Source organism: Apodemus sylvaticus, chromosome 3, assembly GCF_947179515.1.
Source record: "Apodemus sylvaticus chromosome 3, mApoSyl1.1, whole genome shotgun sequence".
NCBI lineage: Eukaryota > Metazoa > Chordata > Mammalia > Rodentia > Muridae > Apodemus > Apodemus sylvaticus.
Genome location: NC_067474.1, coordinates 167669277 through 167696436, shown reverse-complemented (window position 1 = coordinate 167696436; position 27160 = coordinate 167669277). Strand labels below are relative to the sequence as shown.

At 52.7% G+C, this 27160-nt stretch overlaps 1 protein-coding gene across 5 annotated transcripts in view; it reads left to right on the top strand.

Moving 5' to 3' along the window:
- Positions 1-27160, top strand: part of Kcnab2 (potassium voltage-gated channel subfamily A regulatory beta subunit 2) — an 87417-nt gene that overhangs the window by 46674 nt on the left and 13583 nt on the right. For 4 of the 5 annotated variants that reach the window (XM_052178302.1, XM_052178303.1, XM_052178301.1 and 1 more), the window contains 4 exons: positions 16964-17007; positions 17820-17857; positions 23692-23771; positions 26455-26499. In XM_052178302.1, the coding sequence (XP_052034262.1) occupies positions 16964-17007; positions 17820-17857; positions 23692-23771; positions 26455-26499 (207 nt within the window). Of the gene's footprint in view, positions 1-9565; positions 9873-16963; positions 17008-17819; positions 17858-23691; positions 23772-26454; positions 26500-27160 lie in introns of those variants that run through there. The other variant, XM_052178305.1, reaches the window with a different exon arrangement.

Genomic DNA, 27160 nt, shown 5'->3' with positions numbered 1-27160 from the left:
CTGCCTGTCTGCCTGTCTGTCTGCCTGTCTCTGTGTATATGTCTACCTGTTTCTTTCTGTCTCCCTCCCTTCCCCACCCCCTGCGGACCCCTCTCCCTCTCCCCCACTCCGATTCTCTAGGATGCCCTGTGTGTCTCTTTGTGTCTTTGCCTCTCTGTCTCTATCTCTTTTTGTGTCTGTTTGTCTGTTTCTGTGCGTGTGTGTCTGTCTGGCTCTTTCTGTCTCTGTCTCTGTGTGTCTGTCTGGCTCTTTCTGTCTCTGTCTCTGTGTGTCTGTCTGACTCTTTCTGTCTCTGTCTCTCTCTCTGTCTGTCTCTGTCTCTGTCTCTCTGTCTCTCTCTCTCTCTGTCTCTGTCTCTCTCTCAGTCTGGGATTCTCCAGGATTCTCTGTGTGACTCTGTGTCTTTTTCTCTCCGTGTCTATCTCTCTCTGTCTCTGTCTGTCTGTCTGTCTCTCTCTCTCTCTCTCTTTCTCTCTCTCTCTCTCTGTGTGTGTGTGTGTGTGTGTGCGTGTGTGTCCCTCCCTCCCTGGGATCCCATTGCCTCTTGGTCTCCCCAGATCTCCAGACCCTCTCTGAGCCCCTTCCCTGACTCAGCTGCACATACAGTAAAGTCTCCATATTCCAAGCACTTGCTGTGAACCCTGTGCTAAGTGCAGACAGCGTGCACACAACAGTCTTCATACAAAGGTAACTGTGGGGAAGGCTGCTGTGGAAGGACCAGCCACAAGGTTCCCGGAGGTGACCCCTCCCCACACACATGTGGTGCTCACTCGGGAGGTGCTCCCCCTGCAGTGCTCAGGCCAAGCAGGGAGAGATGACCCAGGGAGGGAGGACTTTGCACAGTCATCTCTAACTCCTGTCCTTAGGGGGACCCCGAGGGGCCAGCCCTCACCTAGGGCCATTCAGCCCACCCCCAGGGCCACCCAATACCTCTTCAGTTCCTTCCTGTGGTAAACCAAGTCTACTTTCTCCTGGGCAAAGGCTGGCAGTAGGCCGATTCCCTTCTAGAAAGCAGAAAGTCTCGGGGTCGCCATTACAGCTGACCCAACTGAAGTAGGGACTTCCAGCTGCACGGTCTAGTGACACTTCAGGGACCACCATGCAGCATGTGGGCATACGTGGTGCTCAGGCCAAGTGACAAGGACTGGGGGTCTGGATTGCAGACCTCACCTGTACCTGCCACTTCCCATCTTAGGCCGAGCAGGGCGTGGCTCCCTCGCCCTCCTGCAGCCTCGATGCTCACTGGTCCCCGCTTATGCCCCTGAAGTGCTGCCAGCAGGAGGCTTGCACATGCATTCTTTCTTCCTGGATGCATATTTTCTTCAGTAGTGCCAGTAACCCCAGGGCTACCGTTTATGTCCCCACTCCCTTTCACCAGACACTGTTGATCTTGGTCTCCGAGCGTGAATTCGTGAGCCAGGAGTGCCCGCAACCTGGGAATGGTTCTGGATGCATCAGCTGTGAAATCTCACTCCCCCAATAAGCCCACCACCTCTCATGCCCTCCTGCAAAAGCTCCACAGACTGTGTGACACGCTGTCGTGAAGCACGGAGCCTGGAGACCTCCGCTGGTGCAGCAGGATTTCCAGATGCAAACTGCGCTCCATAGGTTCCCTTTCCCCAAGCCTGAGGATAAACATGGCCTCCCAGGCTGCTCCCCAGGCATGTGGGTTAAGGCCATGCTGTGGCAAGCGCCCACTTAGAGCTTGCTTCCGTGACAGGTGCGCCTTGTCTTGTGCATCTTCCCCGGGACGGCCTTTTGCCTGGGTTCCCCTTGACTCCCTCAAGAGAGCACTATGAAGTGGTATCTCATCCGCCGCTGGGCAACCTCGCCATCTTTCTGCATGTTCCCCGTGCTCCCAGTTGCACCGTGCTGCTTGGGGGCAGTGCTCCCTCCTGCCTGCAGTCCAGCTTGGCCCGCTTCTCCTACACTCGCTGGGGTAAGGTGGATAAGCTTGTCTCCCAGCAAGCATGATTTTAAGGACAAGAGTGTTGTACCCACAACTTGGGCACACGCTGATGGCAATTCTCCTTGAAGACTGTTACGTCTGCACGCGCCCCCTGCCCTGCAGCCCGCCGCTGGCCCGCCTAGGGCCCCAGCGGTACTGACAGGCGCTCTAAACCACCACGCTCGGCATTTCCCATCTGGACAGTGGCGACTCCGGGCGGCATCATGCTGTCCATGACATACAGCGAGAGTCTGCGGAGCGTGAGCAGCAGAGGCCACTCAGACTGGACCCTGCATCCGGTCCGACAGACGGACACCCTGGAGCTGCAGCGGCTGCGGGAAGTGCGGGCAGCCGCCCAGGCCAGGAACATGGAGAGCTTCCTCCAAATGCACGGCCTCTCCCTGGACGGCTGCACCGCCCAGCGCACAGGCATGAAGTATCGGTAAGGGCTGGGCTGGAGACGGGTGGGTGAGGAGTCCCCAGGACATCTGAGAAGGACCACGAGGAGGTGCTGTGGGAGAGAGGGGCACGGCTCTGGAGACACGGGCCACCGCTTTGTTGTGACTCGCGGTGAATATTTTCAGTTTGGACATCTCCATGAGGAGAGTGAATGCCTGCTGTAGTGCTAGCTGACTGGAAGTCCGCATTACTGGGCTTGGAGTTTCGTCCGAGTGTTTCCGTGCGGGGAACCCTGCTGAGCAGATAGAGGCTGTTTCACTTGTCTCTGGCAACTTCTCCGGGATAAATTAGCTGCTAGAGCTTGGCTGAGCACGAATTAGTGAGAACACTTCATTGGGGCTGGAGAGATGGTTCCACAGCTAAGGGCACTGACTGTTCTTACAAAACACCTGAGTTCAGCATCCAACACAGAAGCAGGGCAGTTCACAACTACCTGTAACTACGCCAGAGCAGAGCATCTGCCACCTGCTGGCCTGTGCAAGTACTGCATGCGTGTGTGCACATAACACATACAAAATTACAAATAAACTAGATATTCTTAAAAATGGGACTGGAGAGATGGCTAAGAACTTACAGACACTGGCTACTCTTGCAAAGGACCCGGATTTGGTTCCCAGCACCCACATAGTGGCTCATTACTCTCCCTAGCTCCAGTTCCAAAGAATCCAGTACCCCCTTCAAACCTCTACAGGCAAACACTCAAACACATAAAATTAAAAAATAAGTCTAAAAAATGTTAAAGGGAAATGCCTCAACTCGCCATCTCTAATAAAAACCCATTCAGGAAAGAAAAACCCATGTCATATTCTCTGAATGCGTCCCTTACATCCTAAAACTGAGCTATATCTATGATAGGTGGTTTTCAGCAGGTCCCTTCAGATTTGGCTGTGTCCAGCTGTAACTATGGCAACAAAGGCTGTGGAGTACAGGTTCAGTCTGTCTAAATGGCATGCATATAGCATGAGTTTTCTTAGACTCCCAGAAGAACATTTCTGCAGGATTCACGCCTCTCTGGATTCAGCACCCAGGACAGCTCCTGAGCACAGCGATGGTGGTCCTGTTCACAAACACATGGAGGTTGTAATTGTGCACCTTTCCGGTCTGTTACCTCCAGGGCCAGTTGGCCAAAGGAGACTATCTTCTCCAGTCCTTTTAGTATTTCCAGTGTTGTGGATGAAAATACAGGCTGCCTATGTAATTATCGTCTCAGGTAGACAGCAAGTGTATATTTTCATTCCGGTATGCCTGGTGCAGTAGTTGGCATATACTTAAAAGTTAAGTTACATGTCTATCTGAGGTTCAAGTCTTCTGTTTTAGCTCCAGGGTTTGGCTGTTCTCTGAGTGGAGGTCAAGACGGCTCGTGTGTCCACCTCTCTTGTGGACAATGTGGTTTTGGTCCTTTGGGCTGGGGGACCCTGAGACAGCAGGGACTTGCAGTCTTTGTATTCTAAGTAGGCTGTGACTGTGAGGGAATGACCCTTGGTCAGTCCAGTGGCCAAGGCTGGGCTTGTGACAGTGAGATGATAGGAACTGTTCAAGGGGAGAAACCCTGAGCCTTGTGTGTTTTGCGTTAGCTGTCCATGGGGACCTAGTGTATACTCTGCAACTGCTTACTGAGAGGACGTCAGCACTAGATCCTTGGCTAGATCCCTGAGATGCTGTGGTAACAGGAGGAGCAGGGGACGCATCCTTGTGCCCACGCCTCGTGGGGCAGAGGGGAAGGAGAAATGAAACTAGATCCCAAGATCTTTTTCAGCGGCACCAGCCAACCTGAAGCCGGAAAGTGCGTGGGGTTGCGGGCTAGGCTGTGGCCGAGAAGCTGATCTGAGGAGGTAATGTGAGGGTTGAGTCCTGTACAGTCTGAGAGAGATCCCATCGGAAGACATGGTGGAGAACCTCCCAGGCACATTGCAGGGGGTGAGAGCAGGGCTGGGTGACTGAGCTGGGGAGAGCTAGGGACAGACGGGGCGAGGAGGGACTAGAGCACACATTCCCAACTCTGAGGAAACAGCTCCCCTGGGCTGTGGACAGTGATGACGGGTGCAGTTTGCCTGATCTAGTCCAGCAGTCGAATTGAATATACACAAGCTGAACCTCAGAAAATTACCTTATTTGGGTCACCTCATAGGACCTTGCATCAGTGTGCTCAGGTGAAGGGACACAGGACACTGGAAGGCCATGTGACCGATGCAAAGGACAGTAACATGCATGGGATCCAAGGAATGTCAGGGAGTCCCAGGAGGTGCACTCAGCCCGAAGGCCAAGGGAGGCACACTATTCACTGATGCCTTTGGAGGGAGCACAGCCCTGCTGGCTCCTGCCTGCCTGCCGGCCGTGACCTCCAGACTGGGAGAATAGGCCGTCCCTGTTGTTTTAAGCCTTTAAGCTGGTTTGTGACTCTCAGCCGCGTGAGCCCAGGAAGCTAGCAAAGATGAGATGATATGTCTCTCTGCCTGAGGTTCCGAAAATAATGTTCAGGCTGCACCTGGGTCCACACCGCATGTGGCCGACATCCTGGGAGGCAGCCCCCCCACTCCAAGGAGGAAGGAGGCACGGGGACCCTGATGGGTGTGGCTGCCCTCAAACAAGGTGGCTGTGCCTGCTTTCACTAAAGATCCTAGCAAAGGGTTGACACAAGCTGAAGTCATCTGAGAGGAGGGAACCTTATTAGACCTGAGGAAAAAATATTTCCACTGTTGTTTAATTAGAGTAAGCCATACTTAAAAGCACACAGGGCCAGATAACTGTGTCCCCTAAGTCAGGGTTTCAGAGAGCAGCCCCTCACTGGCTTAGGGAGAAGGGTCAGGGTTGATAGAAAACAGCTGTCAAATAATTGTTATCACCTGAACAGAAGAGTGGCGGACTCAGGGCTCAGGGCTTCCCATAGGGTAGGTAAGTGCAAGAATGTGTCATGAGGAAGGGGAGTCATCACAGGTGTTCAGGGGGTTAGCAAGGTAAAGGGGTGGGTAAACATTGCGGGTTACAAGTTCAGCATAGGTTGAAAACCCAGGCATGGGCTGCAGGATCCCTTCTTTTTAGGAAACAGAAAGTTATTCTTACAATATATGGAGACCTAATAACAATGTGTCACAATGTGACTCCTTAACAACACTGTCTCTGTTTTGGTTTCACAACCACAAATAGGAAAATGCCTCTAGCTAGGTGGTGGTGGTGATGCTTGCCTTGAGTCCTAGCACTTGGGAGGCAGAGGCAGATCTCTGAGTTCAAGGCCAGCCTGGTCTGCAGTTGTTTCAGGGCAGCCAGGGCTACAGAGAAACCCTGGGGGGTGCGGTGGGAAGGGAGGTTTAAGATCAAGTTGTAGCCAGGCAGTGGTGGTGCACGCCTTTAATCCCAGCACTTGGGAGGCAGAGGCAGGCGGATTTCTGAGTTCAAGGCCAGCATGGTCTACAGAGTGAGTTCCAGGACAGCCAGGGCTACACAGAGAAACCCTGTCTCAAAAAAAGATCACGTTGTAGGCAAGCCTATAGGGCATTTTCTTAATTAGTGATTAATGGGGAGGGCCCAGCCTATTGTGAGTAGGGCCTTCCCTGGGCTAGTGGTCCTGGGTTTTATTCCTGCCCTGACTTCAGTGTTGAACAGCAATGTGGAAATGTAAGCCGAATTAACCCTTTCCTCCCCAGCTTGCTCTTTGGTCATGGTGATTCGTCAATACCTTGAAGCTGTAGGATACTAGAGAGCATCCTTCCTTCTAGGTTGGCGACCGCTCTGGGACTCAGTTATGCTCCCACTTAAATATTAACATAAAAAGACAAACGCTGCTTGACCTCAAGCAAGGCGCTTGGCCTCGCCGTGTCTTAGCTTCCTTATTTGAAAAGCAGGACTAGAGTCGCAACCGCACAGAGCTGTCCCTGAGCATTCTGTGAGGTAATGAAGTCACCATAACTCCAGGCCTGGCTCCCGGTGGGAGAGAAACTCGGATCTGTTCCCATCTCAAGGATCTTTTCTGTCTTCCTGAACCTTCACTTACAGTGGCCTTGGGTTTGATCCCCAGCACCAGGAGTTATTTAAGTTCTAGACTATGCAGTTCAACGGCTTTTGTGTACTCATAGACTTGTGCAGAAATTGATTGCAGAGATGGTTCAGTAGGTCAAGGGACCCACCCCACTAGCCTGGTGACATGAATTCAATCCCCAAAACCCACGTACCAATGGACAGAGAGAACGGATGCTGTAAGAGTTGTCCTCTGACCTCCACGCATACACCTGCCTGTCCACAAACAATAATAATAACGAGAATATAAAACCAGGATTTGGCATGTTTACACCAGCACCCCCTCTCACCAAGAAATTGCCACGTTCCTTGTCCTGTCTTACTCGCCCTCCCGCCCTGGCGACCGTCAGTCCCTCGTGTGGGCTTTTCCTGTGTTAGCCTCTCGTGGAAGCGAATGACGAGGTGTGGCTTTTACAATCTGCTTGTTTCGCTCAGCAGCGTGGGGCGCATCCGTGTTGTAGCGTGCATCTGAATTTCTTTCAACAGCTGAATGATATCGTGTGTAGTTCATGGGCATTCGAGCTGCCCCCATCTTTTGATGATGGTGAAAAATGTTGCCATGGACACTTAGGGTCACGTCTTCGTGGGCTCGTGTGACTTGAGTTCTCTGTGAACATACTTAGGAGTGGGTCCCCTGCCTCTGCCGTGACTGCTCTTCTGCCCTCCCCCCGCCCCGCGCTGTTACTGCACCCCATGTGGTTAAGAGCGACTCCGGGGGAGCACTGAGGCCCTGGCCCTTGTGGTTCGCCAGCGCATACGAATGGTCTATCTGGGTTCCTGCTAGACCAGATGTGTGGCTCAAAGCTCCCACTTAAACACACCGGCGGCTGGAGAGGCAGGTCAGCCGTTAGATGTGCACATGGCTACCGCAGAGGAGCCAAATTTGATTTTCGGTACCCACATCAGGTGGTTTACAACCACCTGGAACTTCAACTTCAGACATCCCATGTTCTTTCTGGTCTGCATGGACACCTATACACACACATGCACATGTGCATACCTACATACAAACACACAAGTACACATAATTTAAAAAACAAAAATAAGCCATTAAAAAAAAGTAGTCTCCAGGGCCCACTGCAGACCCAGGAGGTCTCAGGACTCCGCGTCCGTAACAGGCTCCGTCCCGATCAGATGCTGCTGGCTGAGTACTGTCCAGGGTGCTCCGTGCCAAGCACCCAGCAGGGCTCAAAGCTGTAAGCGATAAGTACAGAAAGAAGGGTGTGTGTTTAAAGATTCCGTGAGTTACTGGCCAGAGCTAAGTTCCATTTTTCCATTTGGGCTCAGGCTTTGCATATTCGGAGGAGGCTGCAGTACCAAGATCTGTCCCTGTTCCATCCAGAGAAAGAGGTTGGGGGCAGGGGAGACGGGAGAGCAGGCTTTGCCTTCTGCAGCCTCTTCAGCAGCCACAGGCCCCAGGAAAGGCCAAGGCTGTCCTCTGTGAATCCCAGGGTCCAGGCTTCAGAAGAAACCTAACTGCCCTTCTCCCAGCCCCACTTCCACCCTGTTTGCCTGGAAAGGAACCCAGCCTGTCTGTAGCACAGGGCCTCAGGCCAGCAAACCCTGCGGCCTAAGTGGACCGCTGGCAGGGAGGAAACAGAGCCAGGCCTGTGCTGGCTTCTGTAGGTGGAGCCTGTGTGACTTTCCAAGACATCCTCGGTAAGGACTAAGGTTGCCAATCTACCCTCCTAACCTCTGTGCCCACGCCCAGTTCTACCCTGTGGGGCGTGGAGGGGCTGGGTCCTCCCTTTTTGTCAGGCCTGAGCTCATGGGGACTGGAGGTTTTGCTGGCCTGTGGAGAGGCGTATAGGGAAGGGACCACATTAGTGGGCCTGTGGCAGACTCTCATTCGCTCGTTTGCTTGCTTGTCGGGATTGGTCCTGAACAGTTAACCAGGAGCAGGCTCAGGGCCTGACCTAGAACACGTCTTCGGATCTTTATTCCTGAGGGTAGTAAAGTCTGAGAGGCGCTACCCAGGGAGCATGAGATGTCATTCTTGAGGTCCGGGCCCAAAGGCAGAGCGTGGGCTAGGAGATGGCTCTGTCGGTAACATGCCTGCCATGTAAGTTAGGGGACCTGAGTTCAGATCCCCAGAAGCCACAGACAAAGCCAGGTATGGCGGTGTGTACCCCAGGGCTCGGGGAACAGGTCAGAGACAAGTGGATCTCAGAGATGTGCTAGCTGGCCAGCCTTGCCCAATCAGTGACCTCCATGTTCACTGAGAGCTTTCTTTTGCTGAGGGTGGGTGCAGGGAGGGGAGGAGACTAGGCCACTTTTTTCCCCCATTCATTCATTCATTCATTCCTGAAGCACTCACAGGTGCCTGCTGGGAGATGTGTGTGCTTCTCTGGCCCTTTGACCCTTTGACCCGGCTTCTTTCCTTGGTCATCCTGTCAGAGTGGACACTTTCCGCCCTGGTGACTTGGCCCTGAGAGGACAGAGATGAGCACGGGTTCCAGGGAGCCCCAGCCACACCCCCACCAGCCAGCAGTGCCTGCCCAGGCCTGGGCTGCAGGTCAGCCTGGATCAGCCAGCGCCAGGCCCCAGGGACCGTCAGGGCAGGGCGGGTAGGCAGCTGTGTATCCTGTGTCATGAATAATGACTCCACTCCCCAGCACCGCCTGCCCGCGCGTCTCACTGGCCACTCACTGGCTCCGCAGGAGCCTCTGACGCCCCATGTGCAGATCCAGGAGGCACCAGGGAGCAGCAGCTGCTGCCTGAGACCCCTGAGATGCCACCCTGGGGGAGCGCAGTCACAGTAGCTCTGCTTAACCCCAGGTTGCCACACACACCCCCAAGGAATACATCCCCCATCGAGATCATGAAGAAGCAACTCCACTCCTGGTAAAGCGAGGTAACTGTGCCCACCCAGCCCAGCAGAGAACAACTGAGACTACTGGGAACAGCCAGGCACAGTCAAGTGGAGCTGGGGGAGATGGGAGAAGAGAGGAGACATGGCTCCTCCCTGCCGGACCTCCAACCACCCCCCCTCCATCTTCGACTCCTCTCGGATAAGGTCTTGTCTAGGATCCTCTGGAAATTTGATGCCCTCTGCTCGGCTGCACAGGCAGGTCCTCTGCCGCCCTCAGACATCCTTGCTCTGAGAGAACGCCTAGCCGCTTCTTCACCCTCTGGGATAAAATCACATCAGAAGCAGAAAGGAGGGCTCCTCAGGGACAGGCGACTTCGGAATCCAGCAGGGGCTGAGCCCTCCGCCCGCCGCCACCGCCGCCCTCAACATGCAGGTATCTTTCGTGTGTTCAGAGCACAGCCTCAAGAACCGTGGCCCTGAGGATCGGATCGGCCGCTCAGCAGCCAGCAGCAGCCCCAGCCCGGGCACCCGTGGACGCTTCCGCGCTGTGGCCATGGTGGCCCGGAGCCTGGGACAGCTGTCGGTGCAGAGCGCCCCAAGCAGCAACGACACCAGCTTGAAGCAGCCAGGGATGAAATATAGGTAGGCAGAGCAGTCAGTTCTGTGGGGTGGGGACTGACTGGGCTTCTCACCTTCCTGCAGACCTAGCCCCAGCAGCTCGTGCCCCGAGGGCCTCTTAGTACCTGGTAGACTCGCTAAAAAGTAAGTTGAGACTTGATCAACCCCAAGTCTCCTGTCCTTGTCCTCGGAGGGAGGGGGTAGTATATAGTCATCCTCCTCTTCCTCCTCCTCCTGTTCCTCCTCCTCCCCTGTTTCCTTTCTGGAGCTCAGCCACCACAGTAAATCACTTCATCAAAGTTCACTGCTTGCTCTTCCTGGAGAGCATCAAGCACAAGCCCTGCCACCTCTGCCCTGCCACCTCTGCCCTGCCACCTCTGCCCTGCCCTGCCCTGCCCTGCCCTAAGATCACAGGTCCCAAAAGATGCCCTGTAAGGAGTAGGTAGTTGAGCGCTTCACGGCGGACTGCCATGCTGCCTGCATCGCTAGTGTTAGCCTGGCGGAGGGCACCACCAGGGAAATGAGCAAACCCTCCTGGGCAGGACCAGTCTCCTCCGTCAGGGATTCTGGCACGAGAAGGTTCCAGACTGATCCTGCAGTCTCGGTGCTGTGGGCAGCACGGCTGTCAGCTTATTCTCTCCTTGGTTTGGGGGCTGCCCCCCCCTCGCCCTGTGTTTGATTCGTAGGATGTGGGGAGGGTCCAGGTGTCCACGGCAGGGCCTTGTTCTTCTTCCCACCTCTGCCGCCCACCTGGAGCTGGCTGCGGAGCTCCACACTGGGGGGAAGGAGCCCCGGGCACATCTTCTCCCTCCCATGTAAGACTCGGAGCCGAAGGGTCTGTGATCTGAAGGAAGGGGGTGGGGGTCTCTCTACACAGGGTCTCCAGGGAAAGGGATCTTCCCTGGGTTTGTGCAGACTGGACAGGTCAAAGGAGCCCTCTGGCCCCCAGGCAGTCCCCAGGGGGAAGGCTTCTTCCTCAAAGCAGGAATACAATGCAGCAGCTTCCTGGTGATCTCACAGGGTTCAAACATAGGTGGTCCTTGCCGAACATGGGGGGGGGGGGGTCGCCGGAGTTTATGACTGCTGTTACAGTAGGCAGCTCAAACCGCCCCTGTACCAGCACTCAGAAGGTGGGTGCCACAGCCCAGAGGTCCCATCATAGTAAATGCTGGCATGGGGCTAGGGCCCTGAGTATGCACTCATACCCTGGCCTTCCAGGTCCCCGGGATGTTGGTTAGGTGGTCTTCAGCAAACCTCTTGAGTAAAGAACTCATTTTCCATCCTCTACATTTGGTAGGGGCAGTCCGAATAGAATTCTCTATTCTAGACTCTCTGTGGCTTATATCTTTGTTTCAGTGGCCATTAAAAGCTGAGACTAAGTAGAAATATATATGTTTGTATGTGTGCATCCATGTGTGTACATATATACATATGCATGCATGTATGTATGTGTGTATGTATATATGTGTGTATGCAAGTACATACATATACATGCATTGCGTACACATGCGTGAACATATATGCATATATGTATGCATGCATGTATGTGTGCATGTATGTATATATGTGTATGTATGTATATATGTATATGTAAGTGCATATGCCTGAATGTATATGTATATATGTATGTGTGTGCATGCCTGTATACATGTGTGTTCATATGCATATATGTGTATATACATATGCATGTATGTGTGTACATATGCATGAATGTATGTGCATATATATGTGTGCGTGTAATATTATGTATGTATGTGCTTGCTTGGATTCTTGTTACTTGCTATGACTTGGAAGTCATTCTGAGATTCAGCAGAGGAATTAACACTAGGATAGCTGTTTCCACACATGTAGAGCTCTAAGGGAAGGAAAAGTGGACTGTGAAGAGCCCAAGTCCTCCCAACAACATGTGTGTATATGCATTCCTGTGCATGTTTGAGTGTGTGTGTGTCTCTTCACGTGTGTCTGTATATCTATGCCTATATTTGTGGGTTTGCAAGTGTGTCTATGTGTGTCCTTGTGTGTGTGTCTGTATGCATGCATACACTGAACACTAGGAGGGTGAGACTGTAAAAGGCTTACAATCTGGGGATCTGTGTTCAAATCCCAGTCCCAGCTCTTCTTCAAATGTCTGATGGTATAGCAGAGCCTTCCCCAGAGTAAGACCTGTTTGTCTGTTCTGGTGTCCGCTTGAGGGAGGGGACAATTCCCCTGTAAATGATGTGCGGTTTCCTCGGGGCTGAAAGAGCAGGTATCCAGCCTACGTACCACGAGGCCCCTCGAGGACCCTCTCTGATATATTTGGCTCCTCAGCATCAACCTCACAAGTGGCCACACAGTGACAGCCTCAGGGCCTCATCCGGCATGTTGGTTAGGGCTGTGGGGACAAGAGATGGGCCTGATCCCGGTGCCTCTTCCTCCCTGGGAGCATTTCCTCCCCACAGATACCCTGGCCATATTTGTTCATTGTAGCTTCACAGGGGTGAAGGGAGACAGCGGTGCCCAGTTCTAAGGACAGCTCTTGCCTCGCATGGGGAGGTGGGAGGAATGTCCTGTCTCAGGCTCTGGTCTAGGACCTGTGCTGTTCCTTCCAGCAACCTTGTCCCTTGGCTAACACTCCACAGGACCCTGATGTGGGCAGAAGGTCAAGAGGTCCAGGCCTGTCCTTGGGGATTCAGAGTCTGGGAGCAGAAAAGACCTAAGAACGGCTGGTACCCCACACTTAATACAGAAGGCTTGGCTTTCAGGGACAAGGGGCCCCCAGGACACCCATCCCTCTCCTCTCTAGCCGTAGTGAAGGTGGAACGACCTTACCTTTACCCGAACCAGCCTGTCTTCCTTCCAAGTGGCCAAAAAGAAAAGCCCAGAATTCTTTGTAAAGAATCTGTTCCCTGGGGCCTGTCAGCTCAGACCCTCCCCGAAGCCATGAGGCACAGCCGTCCTGGCAGGAGTCTGCTGGCCGGGCAGCTGCACTTGCCTGGTCAAGCCAGTGTCTGAGAGGCCTCATTAGCCCAGAACTCGGGAGACATAAAGCCAGCGAGAATGGCTTAGGGACCTGGGCCGATTATGTTGTAATCACATCAGGTTTTAATTAACAGAAGGAAACACGTGGCTTATTTTGTGCGTCCTGATGTTTTTCATGGCGGCATAGCAACTGCCACCACACAGGCCTGGCCTGGCGCTCCTACCCTGCTGCCCAGCCCTTCATGTACAGCTGTCAGCCTCGAGGTGAACTGTCCACTCTTATCCCTTCTCAGGAGAGCCTGGCAGCAGATGGCAGAACCAATACCATCATTTAACGAGGAACAAGTTGAGCATGGTAATCGCAGCATGGAGCCGTGCCCCAGTTTTTTTGTTGTTTTTTTTTTTTTTAAGTATCTCTAAAGGCGGTAGATGCGGACTCCACCCAGAGCCACACTCCCAGATCCCCAGCCAGGCCGAGGAGAGGAGGCCATTGTAGGAAGTTCATCCCTTTCTTGGTGAGACCTAAGAGCAGGAAGGGCTTCTCAATGCGCTGTCCCAAACTGTCACCCCAAGGTACTGCCCTTCAGGCACAGGCGGGCTTGGCTGCTTGTTTCCAAAGCTGCTCTTTCTCCCGAGACACAGTGTTTTCCAGTGTGTAAGGACTTCTGTTTGGATTCCTGCTCCAACACTACACGAGTAATGGATTTACAGGCAAAAACGATATATAGTCGCACATAAAGATGTTTTGCAGAAACGGGGATCCAGACAACCTTCTGAATGCCTAGATGTATCCCAGGGGTGTCCAGGGTTCTGCGAACACCCAAATGGTACAAACTGGTCTTTATCTGCGTCTCAAAGTGTTCTGTGACCCAGCAGCTGCTGTGCGGGCTGGGTTTTATTTTGTGGTTTGGTTTGGTGTGAATGTTTTGTGTCAGTGTGACACAGGATAGGGTCAGCTGGGAAGAAGGAGCCTCGACTGGGACAGCGGTCCCATCAGTGTGGCCTGTGGGCATCCTGTGGTACCTTTTGACAATTGACGTAAGAGGACCCAGCTCACCGTGGGCAGTGCCGTCCCTGGGGCTGGTGGTCCTGGGTTCTGTCAGAAAGCAGGCTAAGGGCTGGAAAGATGGCTCAGTGGGTTAAGAGCACTGACTGCTCTTCCAGAGGTCCTGAGTTCAATTCCCAGCAACCACATGGTGGCTCACAACCATCTGTATGCCCTCTTCTGGAATGTCTATGGACAGCCACAGTGTCCTCGTATAAATAAAATAAATATTAAATCAAGAAAGAAAGAAAGAAAGAAAGAAAGAAAGAAAGAAAGAAAGAAAGAAAGAAAGAAGAAAGAAAGAAAGAAAGAAAGAAAGAAAGAAAGAAAGAAAGAAAGAAGGAAGGAGGAAGAGAAGAGGGGAGGGGAGAGGAGAGGGGAGGGGAGGAGAGGGGAGGGGAGGGGAGGGGAGGGGAGGGGAGGGGAGGGGAGGAGGAGAGGAGAGGAGAGGAGAGGGAGAGGAGAGGAGAGGAGAGGAGAGGAGAGTGAGAGGAGAGGAGAGGAGGAGGAGAGGGAGAGGAGAGAAGAGAAGAGAAGAGAAGAGAAGAGAAGAGAAAGCAGGCTGAGCAAGCCAGTCAGGCACACTCCTCCGTGGCTTCTGCTTCCGACTCCATCCTCAGGGTCCTGCCTTGGCTTCTCTTTAGTGGGCTGTGGCCAGGGTTAAGTGAACTAAAGAAACCCATGCTCGCCAACAACAGAAAACCTAAGACAGATGTCAGTCTTCAGTCGCGGTGATCACTGTGCCCCTTGGTCACATCCTGCTGCCGTTACTTTCTGTCCGGCTTGAGAGAAGTTTACCTGATTTGCCCCAGATCCGGCCCCAGCAGAATCTATACGTGATGTAACCCAGCCTTTCGGCTAGGTCCAGACATCTGTGTCTCTGGGTTGACCGATGCTTGTAGTACCGAGGGCACTGTTGGAGGAAACGGAATCCCCTGGTTTGCAAGGGAGAAACATAACTTCTCTTTTTAACATAGAAATATCAATGCCGGTTCTCTTTTGGGGTTGGAGGGATGGGCTCTTTTGTCTTGCCGTTTGTGGTTTTTGAGACAGGGTCTTGTCATGCAGCCCATGGTGGTCTCAAATGCTCAGCAATCCTCCTGCCTCAGATTTCCAAATACTGGGACCAGGGCAGGCCCATGTCCTTAATCCCAGCACTTGGGAGTCAGAGGCAGGTGGATCTCTGTGAACTTAAGGCCAGATTGGCCTACGTAGTGAGTCAGCCAGAGCTACAAAATAGAAAGACACCCCGCCCCTGTCTCAAAAAAATAAAAAATAAGTGCTGTGACAGTATGTGCCGCCATGCCTAGTTTATCAGAGCCAGCTCGTTGTTCATTGTTGGTTTGTACAAACAGAAGGCCTCTCATTTGCCTCATACTCTCTGTCTTGGGCATCCGCCTCTTTGGGAAACAAAATATATCTGAGTCAATGTCCTGTGGCTGGGCACCAGGGCTGTGAATTATGTCATCCATCCTCACAGCACCCAGCATCCTTGCTGGAAGTATCCGGCTGGTCCCGGGAGCTGCTGGCCCCCGGGGAGCATGGTGGTCCAGGAAGCAGCACCCACAGGGGCGGAGAGTCCAGCCCTGGAAGGGGAACTGCCCAGGGAGAGCCGTGACATCCCTGCCTCTTTTCAACTTTACCATCTGGTCAGATCGCCTCTCACACACATGGTGTTAGTGAACACACATGGCGGACCATAGTGGGGAGCTTGAGCTGGCGGCCAAAGGGAGCCCCACTCTCCGCTTCCTGGGATGATCGCAGTGTGTCCTCTGTGTTGGAGAATCATGAGACCTGCATCACACCTGACAGGATGCTTAAGAGCCCCTGATCTGCTGTCAATACTGGGGTGGGGTGGAGTGGGGTGGTGTGGACAGGCTGGCCTGGACAGGGTAGACAGACGGGCCAGTCTCTGACAGAAATCTGTTGCCCTCTATAGTCTCCTAAGGACATGGATGGTAAGCCTGCCTGTGTGCTAAGATGTGTCCTCCCAGGCCTGTACCTCAGTGGGCCATGCGTGATTATTTCGTGGGCCGCCAGGCCTGCCTGTGGTAGGTGAGGGCCACTCTGCTGGAGATCCGAAGTGCCACCCAAACCGCCAGCCTATGAAACGTTAAAGGTCAAAGGTCAGCTTTGTAGCCCAGACCTGTCTGTTCTAAGAGAAAAGGTCGGACAACCCTCTCTTGTTTTTATTTTTTTATTAGATATTTTCTTTATTTACATTTAAAATATTATTCCCTTTCCTCGTTTCCCCTCTGAAAACCCTCTATCCCATCCCCCTCCCCCTCCTCACCAATCCCCCCTCTCACTTTCCTGACCTGGCATTCCCGTACTCTGGGGAATCAAGCCTTCACAGGACCAACGGCCTCCCATTTCATTGATGTCTAACAAGGCCATCCTCTGCTATGTATGCGGCTGGAGCCATGGGTCCTTCCATGTGTACTCTGGTTGGTGGTTTAGTCCCTGGGAGCTCTGAGGTACTGGTTGGTACATATTATTGTTCCTCCTGTGGGGCTGCAAACCCCTTCAGCTCCTTGGGTCCTTTCTCTAGCTCCTCCATTGGGGACCCTGTGCTCAGTCCATTGGTTGACTGTGAGCCATGGGTATTTTAATTCCCCTTCTAAGAAGGACCAAAGTATCCACGTTTTGGTCTTCCTTTTTCTTGAACTTCGTGTAGTCTGTGAATTGTATCTTGGGTATTCCGAGCTTTTGAGCTAATATCCACTTATCAGCCAAGTGCATACCGTGCGTGTTCTTTTGTGATTGGACAACCCTCTGTCTTAATAATAGAGGTCACGAGTGTGCCTTCTGGGGAGGAGGACTCACCTCACAGTCTGTCCGTCAGAACAGTCCTCCTTACTGCCATCTGTCCTGGATACAGCTCTGCAACCCTCTGCTGGCCTATGTGATGCCAGGGTGGGCCTGGGGAACAACTGGGATAACACCCCGCCCCCAGGGCAGACTAGCAGGAGCCTCCCTCACAGGGCTTTCTGTGCCTTTCAGAAGACACTTTGGCAGACTAAAAGCAGCCAACAGTCTGATGCTGTGATGAAGTCTGGCTGGAGGCATACTGCCTGGACCAAGGTCTGACTCAGTCTCTCTTTTTCAGGAATCTGGGCAAATCTGGCCTTCGGGTCTCCTGCCTGGGGCTCGGTAAGTATGGGATTGAACCCCTCGTGAACAAGTATGTGGGGCTTTGGGAGAGCCGGGCCCACCCCTCACTAAGAGCTGCACTGAGAATCTATGATTCTGAGAGATTTGGTTGCCATGGCAACCGGAAGGCAGGAAGGGACAGCCACAACCTTGGGACAGGAGGCCAGGGAGACCAGGAGAGCCCTGGGAGTCCTTTACACCCAGCCCTGCACCCTAACCCAGAAGCCAGAGCAGCCCCTGCCAGTCCAGGAAGCTTTCTTCCTGGCTTGTAAGCCTGATTTCAGAGAGACAATTCCTGGGAAAGACCACTGGGTCTCGCCCACCATGTCCCTTTCTCCAGACGTGAACACTGTCCTCTGTACCTGCTGTCCTGCACCTCCAAAATAAATACATTCTTTATGCCTGCTGCCCTAACACCCACCCCTAGCCCTTTCCAAGCAAGATCTGCCACCAGGGACATAACCTCATCACGTCATTCTGCTCTCTGGGGCACACCACACTGGCCCCACCCTCTTGACAGTCCTCGTATCTCAGCCCCCCAAATCCTCCACACAGAGATGAACCTTTCAGAGGCCACAGCCCTCCTACGCCTACCCACCTCTCTGTACAACAGACAGGCTACTGTCTACTTTATCTGGAGACTCACCCTGGAGGTTTAGCACCTACATACACAGGGTACGCTCAACACATAGCTGTGGGTGCCCTGTGGCTGTCCCTGACCCCCAGCCCCTACGCTTCAGAGTCTGAGTACCCACGAGACAGCCCTGGGCCACTGTCGGATATCTCACCTGAGCATATACGTCTCCTTTCAGGAACATGGGTGACCTTCGGAGGCCAGATCACGGATGAGGTAAGTGCTCTCTCGGCCCCAAGGTACATGGTTAAGTCCCCACGTAAACCAGGGAATGTGTGCTCACGGAAGCCACTGAGGCAGCCTCTTTCTCTCTGTTGGGCGCACCCTGCCCCAGTGGCATAGTCGGCCAAGGAGTAGAGGGCAAGAAACATGTTGTGCCTGGTGGCGGAATCTAGCAAGCCCTCAGCTCCTGGGAATCCAGAATTCTCTTGAGCGCAATACTTACGCCACAGTTGACTCTGAGCATTCAAAGACCCCATGTTTTCCAAGTGACAAAGCCGCGTAGATATCTGAACTGCACTAAGTATGCCACTTGAGAGGCCCATCTGTATGTGACTGTTGCGGGAATTCAGACTTCCTGCAAGCTGGAAAACCCAGTGTTCCTGACCATGTGCTCCTCCAGCTGCTGGGAACTGCCATCTTCTGGGGCTTATCCTGCCTGTGTCACTGGGCTCGTCAGGAGGGAAGGGGTACACTCCCAGACAGTGGGAGAGGTTAGAGAGGGGGGCTCTGGGCGTCTGTGCCAACTCAGCCATTGTGTTCGCCTGATTTGCTATAGAAAGGTTTGTGTTTAAAAATTGATAAGTGAGTTCATTTGAGACCTTGCTAGCTGCAATTGCTCCGTGTTCAGGGGAAACTTGGCTTCCAACGTGAGTCAAGTGCAGTGTGTGGTTTTGTTCTTTATTTTTATCGCGGTAGATGGTCACTGAACCGTTTGTCCCAGGCGCTGAGGCTGCTGGGTAGGAGGGCGCTGTCTTGGGGTGACTGGGGGGCTTCTAAGGTGAAGCAGCTCTGGTCCCCAGAGCTCAGGGTAGGAATTGGAGCTGCGAGACACGAGTGGTCGGTCTCAAATAAATCTCGTCAGACTCAGTCTGCTCCCCCCTTCAGTGTGGCTGTGACACAGCAGATGGCAGTGAACTGTTCTCTGCACTAGCTAGAGGGCGTGGCGACCTGGTGCACATGTGACTCCATCATGAAGAGATCTGTGGCCCCAAAGAGTATAGATGGATGGATCTCAGATAGCAGACCCCGCCGGCTCTGTTCCCACCATGTCTCAGTCGGGGACAGGGTGACAGGGACGCTGGAGGTCATACCTCGATGAGGGCCAGAGGGCTCACAGATGACAGTTGGGGTTCCGGAAGCATGTAGCAGTCAAAACACGACCCGGTGAAGGAACAAGAAGAATTTCTATAATAGATCCCATAGTTCATATCAGAAAAAAAAAAACAAACAAAAAAGCAGTGTTCTGCATCAGGCGAAGAGGGCGGAGTATTTATTCTCTGCCTGTTTGGTCAAAGACCGTTGTGGACTGCTTTTCCCCAACTTGGAGGACGTTTGGTGAAATATTTGAAACATAAAATTTACCATGTTAGACCTGGAGAGAGCTCAGTCAGTAAAGTGTCTCCCAGCAAGTTGGATCCCCAGAACTAATAAAAAAAGGGGGGAGTTGGGGGAATGGCAGAAAGTACTCAATATCCCAGCCCTGGAGACATAGACCCCGAGGATCTCTGGGGCTCACTGGCCAGCCAGCCTAGTGGGGCCTGAAGGACAGATGGGAGGCTCAGATGTGGCAAGATGGACAGTTGGATGGCAGTGGAAGGGATGACAGCCAAGGTTGACCTGTAGCCCTGTACTTACACGCACACATGCACACACACGCAAACGCACACATACACACACCACGCACAGGTGTAAACATGCACACATGCACACATACATACACATGCACACACACATACACACACATGCACACACATGTGCACACACACATACACATACACACACCGGCACACCCGCACACATACGCACACATACATGCACACACACACATGCACATACATAAACACACATACACACACATACAAGTGCGCACGCGCACACACACACGTACACACATGCGCACACATGCGTGAACACTCACACACGCACATACACACACACACACACGACCACTTTAATCATTTCAAGAGTCTAGTTCATTGGGTGTCTTTACATTGCCTTGTAACTTCTGTTTTCCAAACAGAAATTTCACAACTTTAAGTGGCAACATACACACACACACCTGTCCCTGTCCACCTCTACCCCACTGCCTGTCTCTGTGTGTCTGTGGTCTTGTTTTCTGTGAGTAAAGTTTTATCAGCACACGGCTGCACTCTCAGGCAGACACAGGTCCTGCTGCTTCTGCTGCAAGGACAAAGCTGAACGGTTGATAGATCATCTGGTCAATGATGTTTTGAGTCATTAAAAATCTGTCCCGTCTGGGGAAAGGTTAGATGGCTGCTGTGCTGGGGGTCAGAGCAAGACATCCACCAGGATCTGTGGAGTTGTCATGTAGACATGAGGGTTTCAGGGAGGATGGTGGCACCAGCTGCACAGGAGCATACAGATGCCAGTGCTGGCGAACTGTCTGTTTAAAGATGGTAACAATGCCGGGTGGCGGTGGCACACACCTTAAATCCCAGCACTCGGGAGGCAGAGGAGGCAGATGGATCTCCGAGTTCAAGGCCAGCCTGGTCTCTAGAGTGAGTTCCAGGACAGCCAGGGAAAACATACACAGAGAAACCCTGTTTAAAACCTATAAATAGGGAACTGGTGAGACGACTCAGTGGTTAAGAGCACTGACTGCTCTCCCAAAGGTCCTGAGTTCAAATCCCAGCAGCCACATGGTGGCTCACAACCATCTGTGATGAGATCTGACACCCTTTTCTGGTGTATCTGAAGACAGTTACAGTGTACTTAAATATAATAACAATAAAATCTTTGGGCCAGAGCAAGCAAGGTTAACCAGAGTGAGCAGGGTTGACCGGAGCACACAGAGCTCCTAAAGTCAATCCCCAGCCGGGCAGTGGTGGCGCACACCTTAATCCCAGCACTTGGGAGGCAGAGGCAGGCGGATTTCTGAGTTCAAAGCCAGCCTGGTCTACAGAGTGAGTTTCAGGACAGCCAGGGCTACACAGAGAAACCCTGTCTCAAAAAACCAAATAAAACAAAACAAAACAAAAAATTCAATCCCCAGCAAACATACGAAGGCTCATAACCATCTATACAGCTATAGTGTACTCATATACATTACATAAATTAGATAGATAGATAGATAGATAGATAGATAGATAGATAGAAGATAGATAGATAAAATGGCAATGACTGCCACTGTCCTAGTGTTCTGCAGGCTCAAAGAAGCAGAGCCTGGGTTTAAGGGGACATTCAGACTAAGTAGTGAGACCCTGTCTCCAAAAAGCTACTATTTTTTTTCAGCTTTATTTATGTGCATTGAGTGCTTTTCCTGCATATTTGTCTGTGTAACACATGCACACAGTAGCTGAGGAGACCAGCAAAGGGTGTCAGATCCCCTAGAACTGGAGCTCTAGGTGTTTGTGAGCTTACATGTGAGTGCTGGGACCCGCCAACCCTGGGTCCTCTGCAAGAGCAGCCCATGTTACTAACCACTGAGCCACCTCTACCCACTCCCTGAGATGGTTTGAGCTTAGAGTGACAAGTTCCTCACATAGATTTTTTTTTTCTGATACAGGGTTTCTCTGTGTAGCCCTGGCTGTCCTGGAACTCACTCTGCAGACCAGTCTTGCCTCGAACTCAGAAATCTGCCTGCCGCTGCCTCCCAAGTGTTGGGATTAAAGGCATGTGGCACCACTGCCTGGCCCTCATATACATTTTAGTAAGGAGATCTTATAGAGTCTCACAAACTGCCTGTCTTTGAATTTACTGTGTAGCCAAAAACAATCTTGAATTTGTCATCCTGACTCCACCCGAGTGTGCCCTCCCTGCTGAACCACATCGCCAGCCCTAAGTATGTATTTAACATAAAAAGAACCAGTTAAGAAATGAGACACTTTTACCTGGTTACTAGGAGGTACTGTGTGTGCACAAAGGTTACAGCCTCCTTCGTGTCAGGCAGATGGGATAGGACAGAAATATGTGCCTATCTTTAAAAAAAAAAAAAAAACCCAAAGACAAAAAAATGCCAAGAGCCCCCTCCTCTCAGATGCCCTCCAGGGAAGCCATGTGTCCCCTAGCCCATGGAATGCAGCCTGCAGTATCCTTCAGACATGGCTCTGGCTGGCTGGTGGGACACATCTGGGAACGGTCACACAAACACAGTGAGCAAGCCACACTTGCCCGTGCCGCGGTATCACGGAACAGTGCCCCTGTGTACAGAGGTTCCTCGTTGGATGGCTCTGGGGAGGAGACCCAGACACTGCAGAGACCCAGGGAACAGCAGTAGCCATGCATTTGACATGCTCACGCTTGCCGGCCGTGTCGGCGCACGCCTGTAACCCCAGCACTTGGGAGGCAGAGACACAGGGATTTCTGAGTTTGAGGCCAGTCTGGTCTACAGAGTGAGTTCCAGGACAGCCAGGGCTACACAGAGAAACCCTGTCTTGAAAAACCAAAAAAAAAAAAAAAAAAAAGAAGAAGAAGACATGCTCGCACTTGAGCTATGGCAGCAGAGACAGCAAACCTCCCTGCAGGTGGGTCTCCAGGGCCCCATGGCCTCTTCATCCTGGTGCCTCTGGCCGCAGCAGCTGTGGCTGGCTTCAGGCTCTGCACCATCTGCAGTGTTTGAAAAACAGGTTTCAGCGCAGCAAGAAAACCTGGGTTTCTTGGATCCCCTGATGAGTCCGTAGCACCAAGTCTGCCTTCCCATGATCACCGCTGGGCATGGTATTCCCTACTCTTCTCAGACTTTCACTCCCAGAGTCCCTTAGCACGCATGCATGCTCACATGCACACTTGAACGTCATCTCTCCTTGCTTGGATGGTTTCTGAAACCTCTGACTATCAGAGGACCAGGCAGGACTGGAGTCCTCCAGCCATGGTGGACTGACAGGAGGGAGGACCACCTGAGCCGCATAGCTAGCGTAGGTTTGGCCCTCAGTGGACGGCAACGCTCAGGAGTGCTTCTCTCTATTGTATTTCGGTGGGGGCCATCGACGACAGCGGTGCTCCCAGCTTCCTTTGTCGCAGGCCCCACCACCCACTGGTGCTTACCTGGGATGAAGCCCACGTTGTAAGGTCTGGTCAGCCATGAGATGGGTCGGATGTCTAGGATGTTATCTAAGTCCCATATTGAAGGAACACCAGCCAAGGCCACGTGACTCTCAGCCCCGTGGTGGCGTGGCTGTGGACCTTCTGTGGTCAGTATGCAGCCCTCCTTCAGTTGCCCGGAGAGGTTCGTAGAGACACAGACAAATACACAGATAAATCCTTTAAAAAAGGCAAGCGGCCATCCTCCTGAGATGGACCACTGGGCCCCGTGACTGACACAGTGAGATGCTGTCACCGCGAGTCTTTAGGAGAACTTTATCCTCACACAGTTCAGGAGTCTGATGGTTTGGTCAGGACCTGGTCCCTCCAAAGGGATGGAGGAGGGGTCTGCCCCTGTCCCTCAGCTTCTGGTAGCATTTCTTGCCTCTGCATTACCTTGTAACCTTCTTACCTTCTAATATACCATTCACATTGGATGGCCCTTCAGGAGGCAGTGTGACCCCACCCCCATCTTAGTGACCCTACTCTCAGGGCAGGTCCCATCCTGAGGTTCTGGTTCACGTGAATTTTGGGGAGATACTATTCGGCTCAGTACAGCGGCCACATTCCACAGTGACCCCCCCCCCCAAAATCAACAACCAGCAAGCTGTTTCCCTCATCCTTCCTACCGTCTTGGTTTCTCTGAAGTGCTTGTTGCCTCCCTGTGCTGTGGCAGGGAGGACGGAGGAACCAGGAGAAGAGCCTCTGCCACAGGGCTGATGCCCCAGAGCCTCCCTAGAGCTGGCCAGACCGTGCCAGCCATGACAGCTCGGGCTTTATCATTTCAGATGGCAGAGCACCTGATGACCTTGGCCTACGATAATGGCATCAACCTGTTCGACACGGCGGAGGTCTACGCTGCTGGGAAGTATGTATCTTTTTCCCAGGAGGAGGTGGCACAGGGTACCACATCTCAAGTTCCCCTGTCTCTCTTTCCTGGGTCCTCACAGAGTGCCTTCCACTCTGTCTTCTTCATAAAACTCTAAATGACTTTAGCAGATGTTTTGATGGGGCCTGACACTAATGGTTCAGGCACTGGCTGCTTCTTAGCCGCCCCCTCCCTGCAGATCCCTCTCCCCTTGTGCAGGCACCAAGGTTTCTAAGGCACAGAGCTGGGCTCGAGCAGAGATTTACCACTGTCCCAGGCTGTGCTGGTGAGCTTTGGCCAGCCCTGGTGAGCCTGACATTTTCTTGTCTTAATGATGCAGTAGGCGCTGCAGGGCAGATAGCCTCTCTGATCTGGAGAGAGCAGGCTCTGGCAAACTTCAGTGTGAAGGAAGCACTACCATTTGGACAATAAACTTTCCAACTCAATTATGCAAAGGCCCGATGCCCTTCGGCCAGAGTCCTTGGCTTCAAGTTTAAAGGCAGGCTGTAATCAAATCATCCACTCTCCTGCACCATATTTCCAAGATTCAGTTTTGGTTGGTGAAGTCACTCGCTGGCTCCCACTTGTCGCCCCTTCGGCCCACTCCTGTTTGGAACCAGCCAAGTTCCCATGGGCCACGCCGGCTGCAGCCCTGACCCTCTGTGAACCGTGGCCACGGGGCAGGCACCTGCTTCCCAGGCCTTGGGATGCTACCTGCTGTCTGGACCGAGAGCCAAAGCACCACTCCTCGGGGACCCCAGCTGGACCACTGTCCAATCCCTAGCAAGGCCCTGGGGAGCTTGCAGCTGCTCCCCCATCCCTTTAGCTCCATTAGCAGTACAAGTTTGTTCCTATACCAGTCTCCTCCCCTTCTCCAAACAGACAGCAGCTTCCAATCAAAGCGAGATGCTTTCCAGACAGACAGATGAGCTAAGGCAAGCAGCCGGAGGTTGAAGAGCCTGGTGCAGATGCCCAGCCTGAAGGCATCTATCTCCCAGTCTCCTCCCCGGCCAGCGCCTGCCTGGGTTTTGCTGTCCAGGAGAGCAAACACAAATTAATGCCACTTCATCACCAGATGGTCCCACCATCTCTAAACTGTTACTGCTCTCACTCTGTTTAACTGGGCACACAGAGCTGGCATTCCGGGGCAGCCATGCTGTACACTGGGCATTCTCGGGCCTCTCGGGAACTCCCTGCGAGAAGCCAAGGCCTTGGGCAAACGCTTTCTGCTCTGGATAGCATTGCTTATGGGGTCCCCTGCCCTCAGCTCTTCAGTCAGCCCCTGTAGCTCCACAGTCCAGCCTGTAGCTAAGCCAGCCCGTTCACGCCAGAGATGCCTTAGCACTCGCAGCCAATCTGACTAAAGCCAAGCACTATGTCTTGGTGGCATGCCAGGCTTCTCTGACCAAGGGGCTAGCCATAGCTCCAGCAAGCAGTCGGCCGGGGCTGCCCCTCGCTGACCAGGGGTGAGCATACACATATCTTGCTGACGGTAATTTGTACGTTTCTCGGTGACCTGCAGTATTTCTGCGCGCACATTCATAGCTTACCGCCAGGACTTCAAGCAAGAGGCTTAGGTTAACTGCTCAGACAGCCTTTCTGTCATCTTCCTCCTCTCCTGGTCTTTTGTCTGACAAATTGGGGGACGAAGGAATGAAAGGAAGCAAGAGCTGATTGAATTTTCCATGCGTCCTGACCATAAATGAGGGGTGTTCAGAATATATGCTAAACAGCTTGCAAATTAGAGCCCATTATTTCTGACTGGATGACTCAGCCGCTTTATAATTGGAATGTAGCACTGGGTTTGGATCATTTTCCGTCTGTTGTTTTTGCTTAGAAACATTTTTTTGCTACAAGCAGAAAGTTCTTAAAAGTTAATCCACATGCACCACTATGCCAAGAGGCTGGAACAGCCAGCTTGTGACCCCAGCCAGCTTGTGACCCCAGCCAGCTTGTGACCCCAGCCAGCTTGTGACCCCAGCTGGCCCCAGTTTGAGGACCCTCAGCCGTGCCAAGAACAGGCAGTGGGCTGAGCTGCACACAAACACAGGCATGCACATACACACATGCGCACACACACACACACACACACACACACACACACACACGCACAAAGAAGACAAGGGTTCGCCAAGTAGACAGACACACTGGCTTTGTCAGAAGCCCTACAGCTGGTCCCAGAAAGGACATTCTCTCTGCACACAGAGAATTCCCGGGAGAGTTGCTTATCTTTTGCAAATAGATTCACCTGTTACATTCTGTTACATTTTACCCGTGCACCACCGCCAAGCATTTTCCCCAGAGCATCTGCAGCTGGCGGAGGAAGCAGTGTTCTGGCGACCTTTCCTTCCCAGCAAGTGCAAGGGTGCTGCCACCACTGCCTCAGGACAAGACCTAGAAGCATAGGCCTTTGTCATCCCAGGACTGGCAGAGCCCTCCACACACACACTCCACACCCCCACCACGGCGCTTCCAGTCCTGGACAGTTGCAGGCCTCAGCCCTTCTGGAATGAGCCTCAGAGCCAAGGCCACATAGGCATCCTGGCGATCCAACTCCAGTGGCATTTCCACAGAGGGGACCCGATGGCCCATTGTCACGATGGGGCTGGGTTTGATTTTTTTTTTTTCCTTTGTGCACTGATGAAATCCCCATGCCTGCCTCTCTTTCTCTCTCGCTTTGCAGGGCTGAAGTGGTATTAGGAAACATCATTAAGAAGAAGGGATGGAGGTAATTATCCGGTTCTCTGTGGTCTGTTTCCAGGGCACACAAGGAAGGCTGGGGGTGGGGTGGGGGCAGAACACAGCGCAAGAAAAGCAAATGCACCCTGGGGATCCTGGCTAGGGTGGGCAGGCCGTCTGTCTGGGACAAGCCCAGGCCTGAATGGCCCCGCAGTGGGAACCATGAGAGTTTGTGGATTGCTCTTTCCTGATTAGCACAGGAGTGGACCATCAGTGCTTGCATGTTCTCTTCTTTAATTAGCTTCTTTCATTATGTTTATTTATTTACACATAGTTACGTGGCACGTTGTACAAGCTCTGGGTATCGAGCTTGACAGCCCCACCCTTCCTCTCGGAGCCAGCTCACCAGCCCCTTTCTTCTTGTGCCTTCTCTTAATTTTAAAGAAAAGCTACTTAAGTATCCTGCAAGGGTCAGTAGCTAGGCAGTGCTGACGGATAGGGCTGTCTGTAGAGTGCTTGTCAGCCACAGGTTCAATTCCCGGCACTGCATAAATGTGTTGGCACGGTACAGGCACACCAGTAATCCAAGCACTCAGGAGATGAGAAGCAGAATGATCAGCCACTCAAAGTCACCTCAGCCATGTGAAACCCTGCCATGCGCAGATAGTGCGGCCCATGGCCTCCCTGGTCAGTCAGAGCCTCGGGTCACA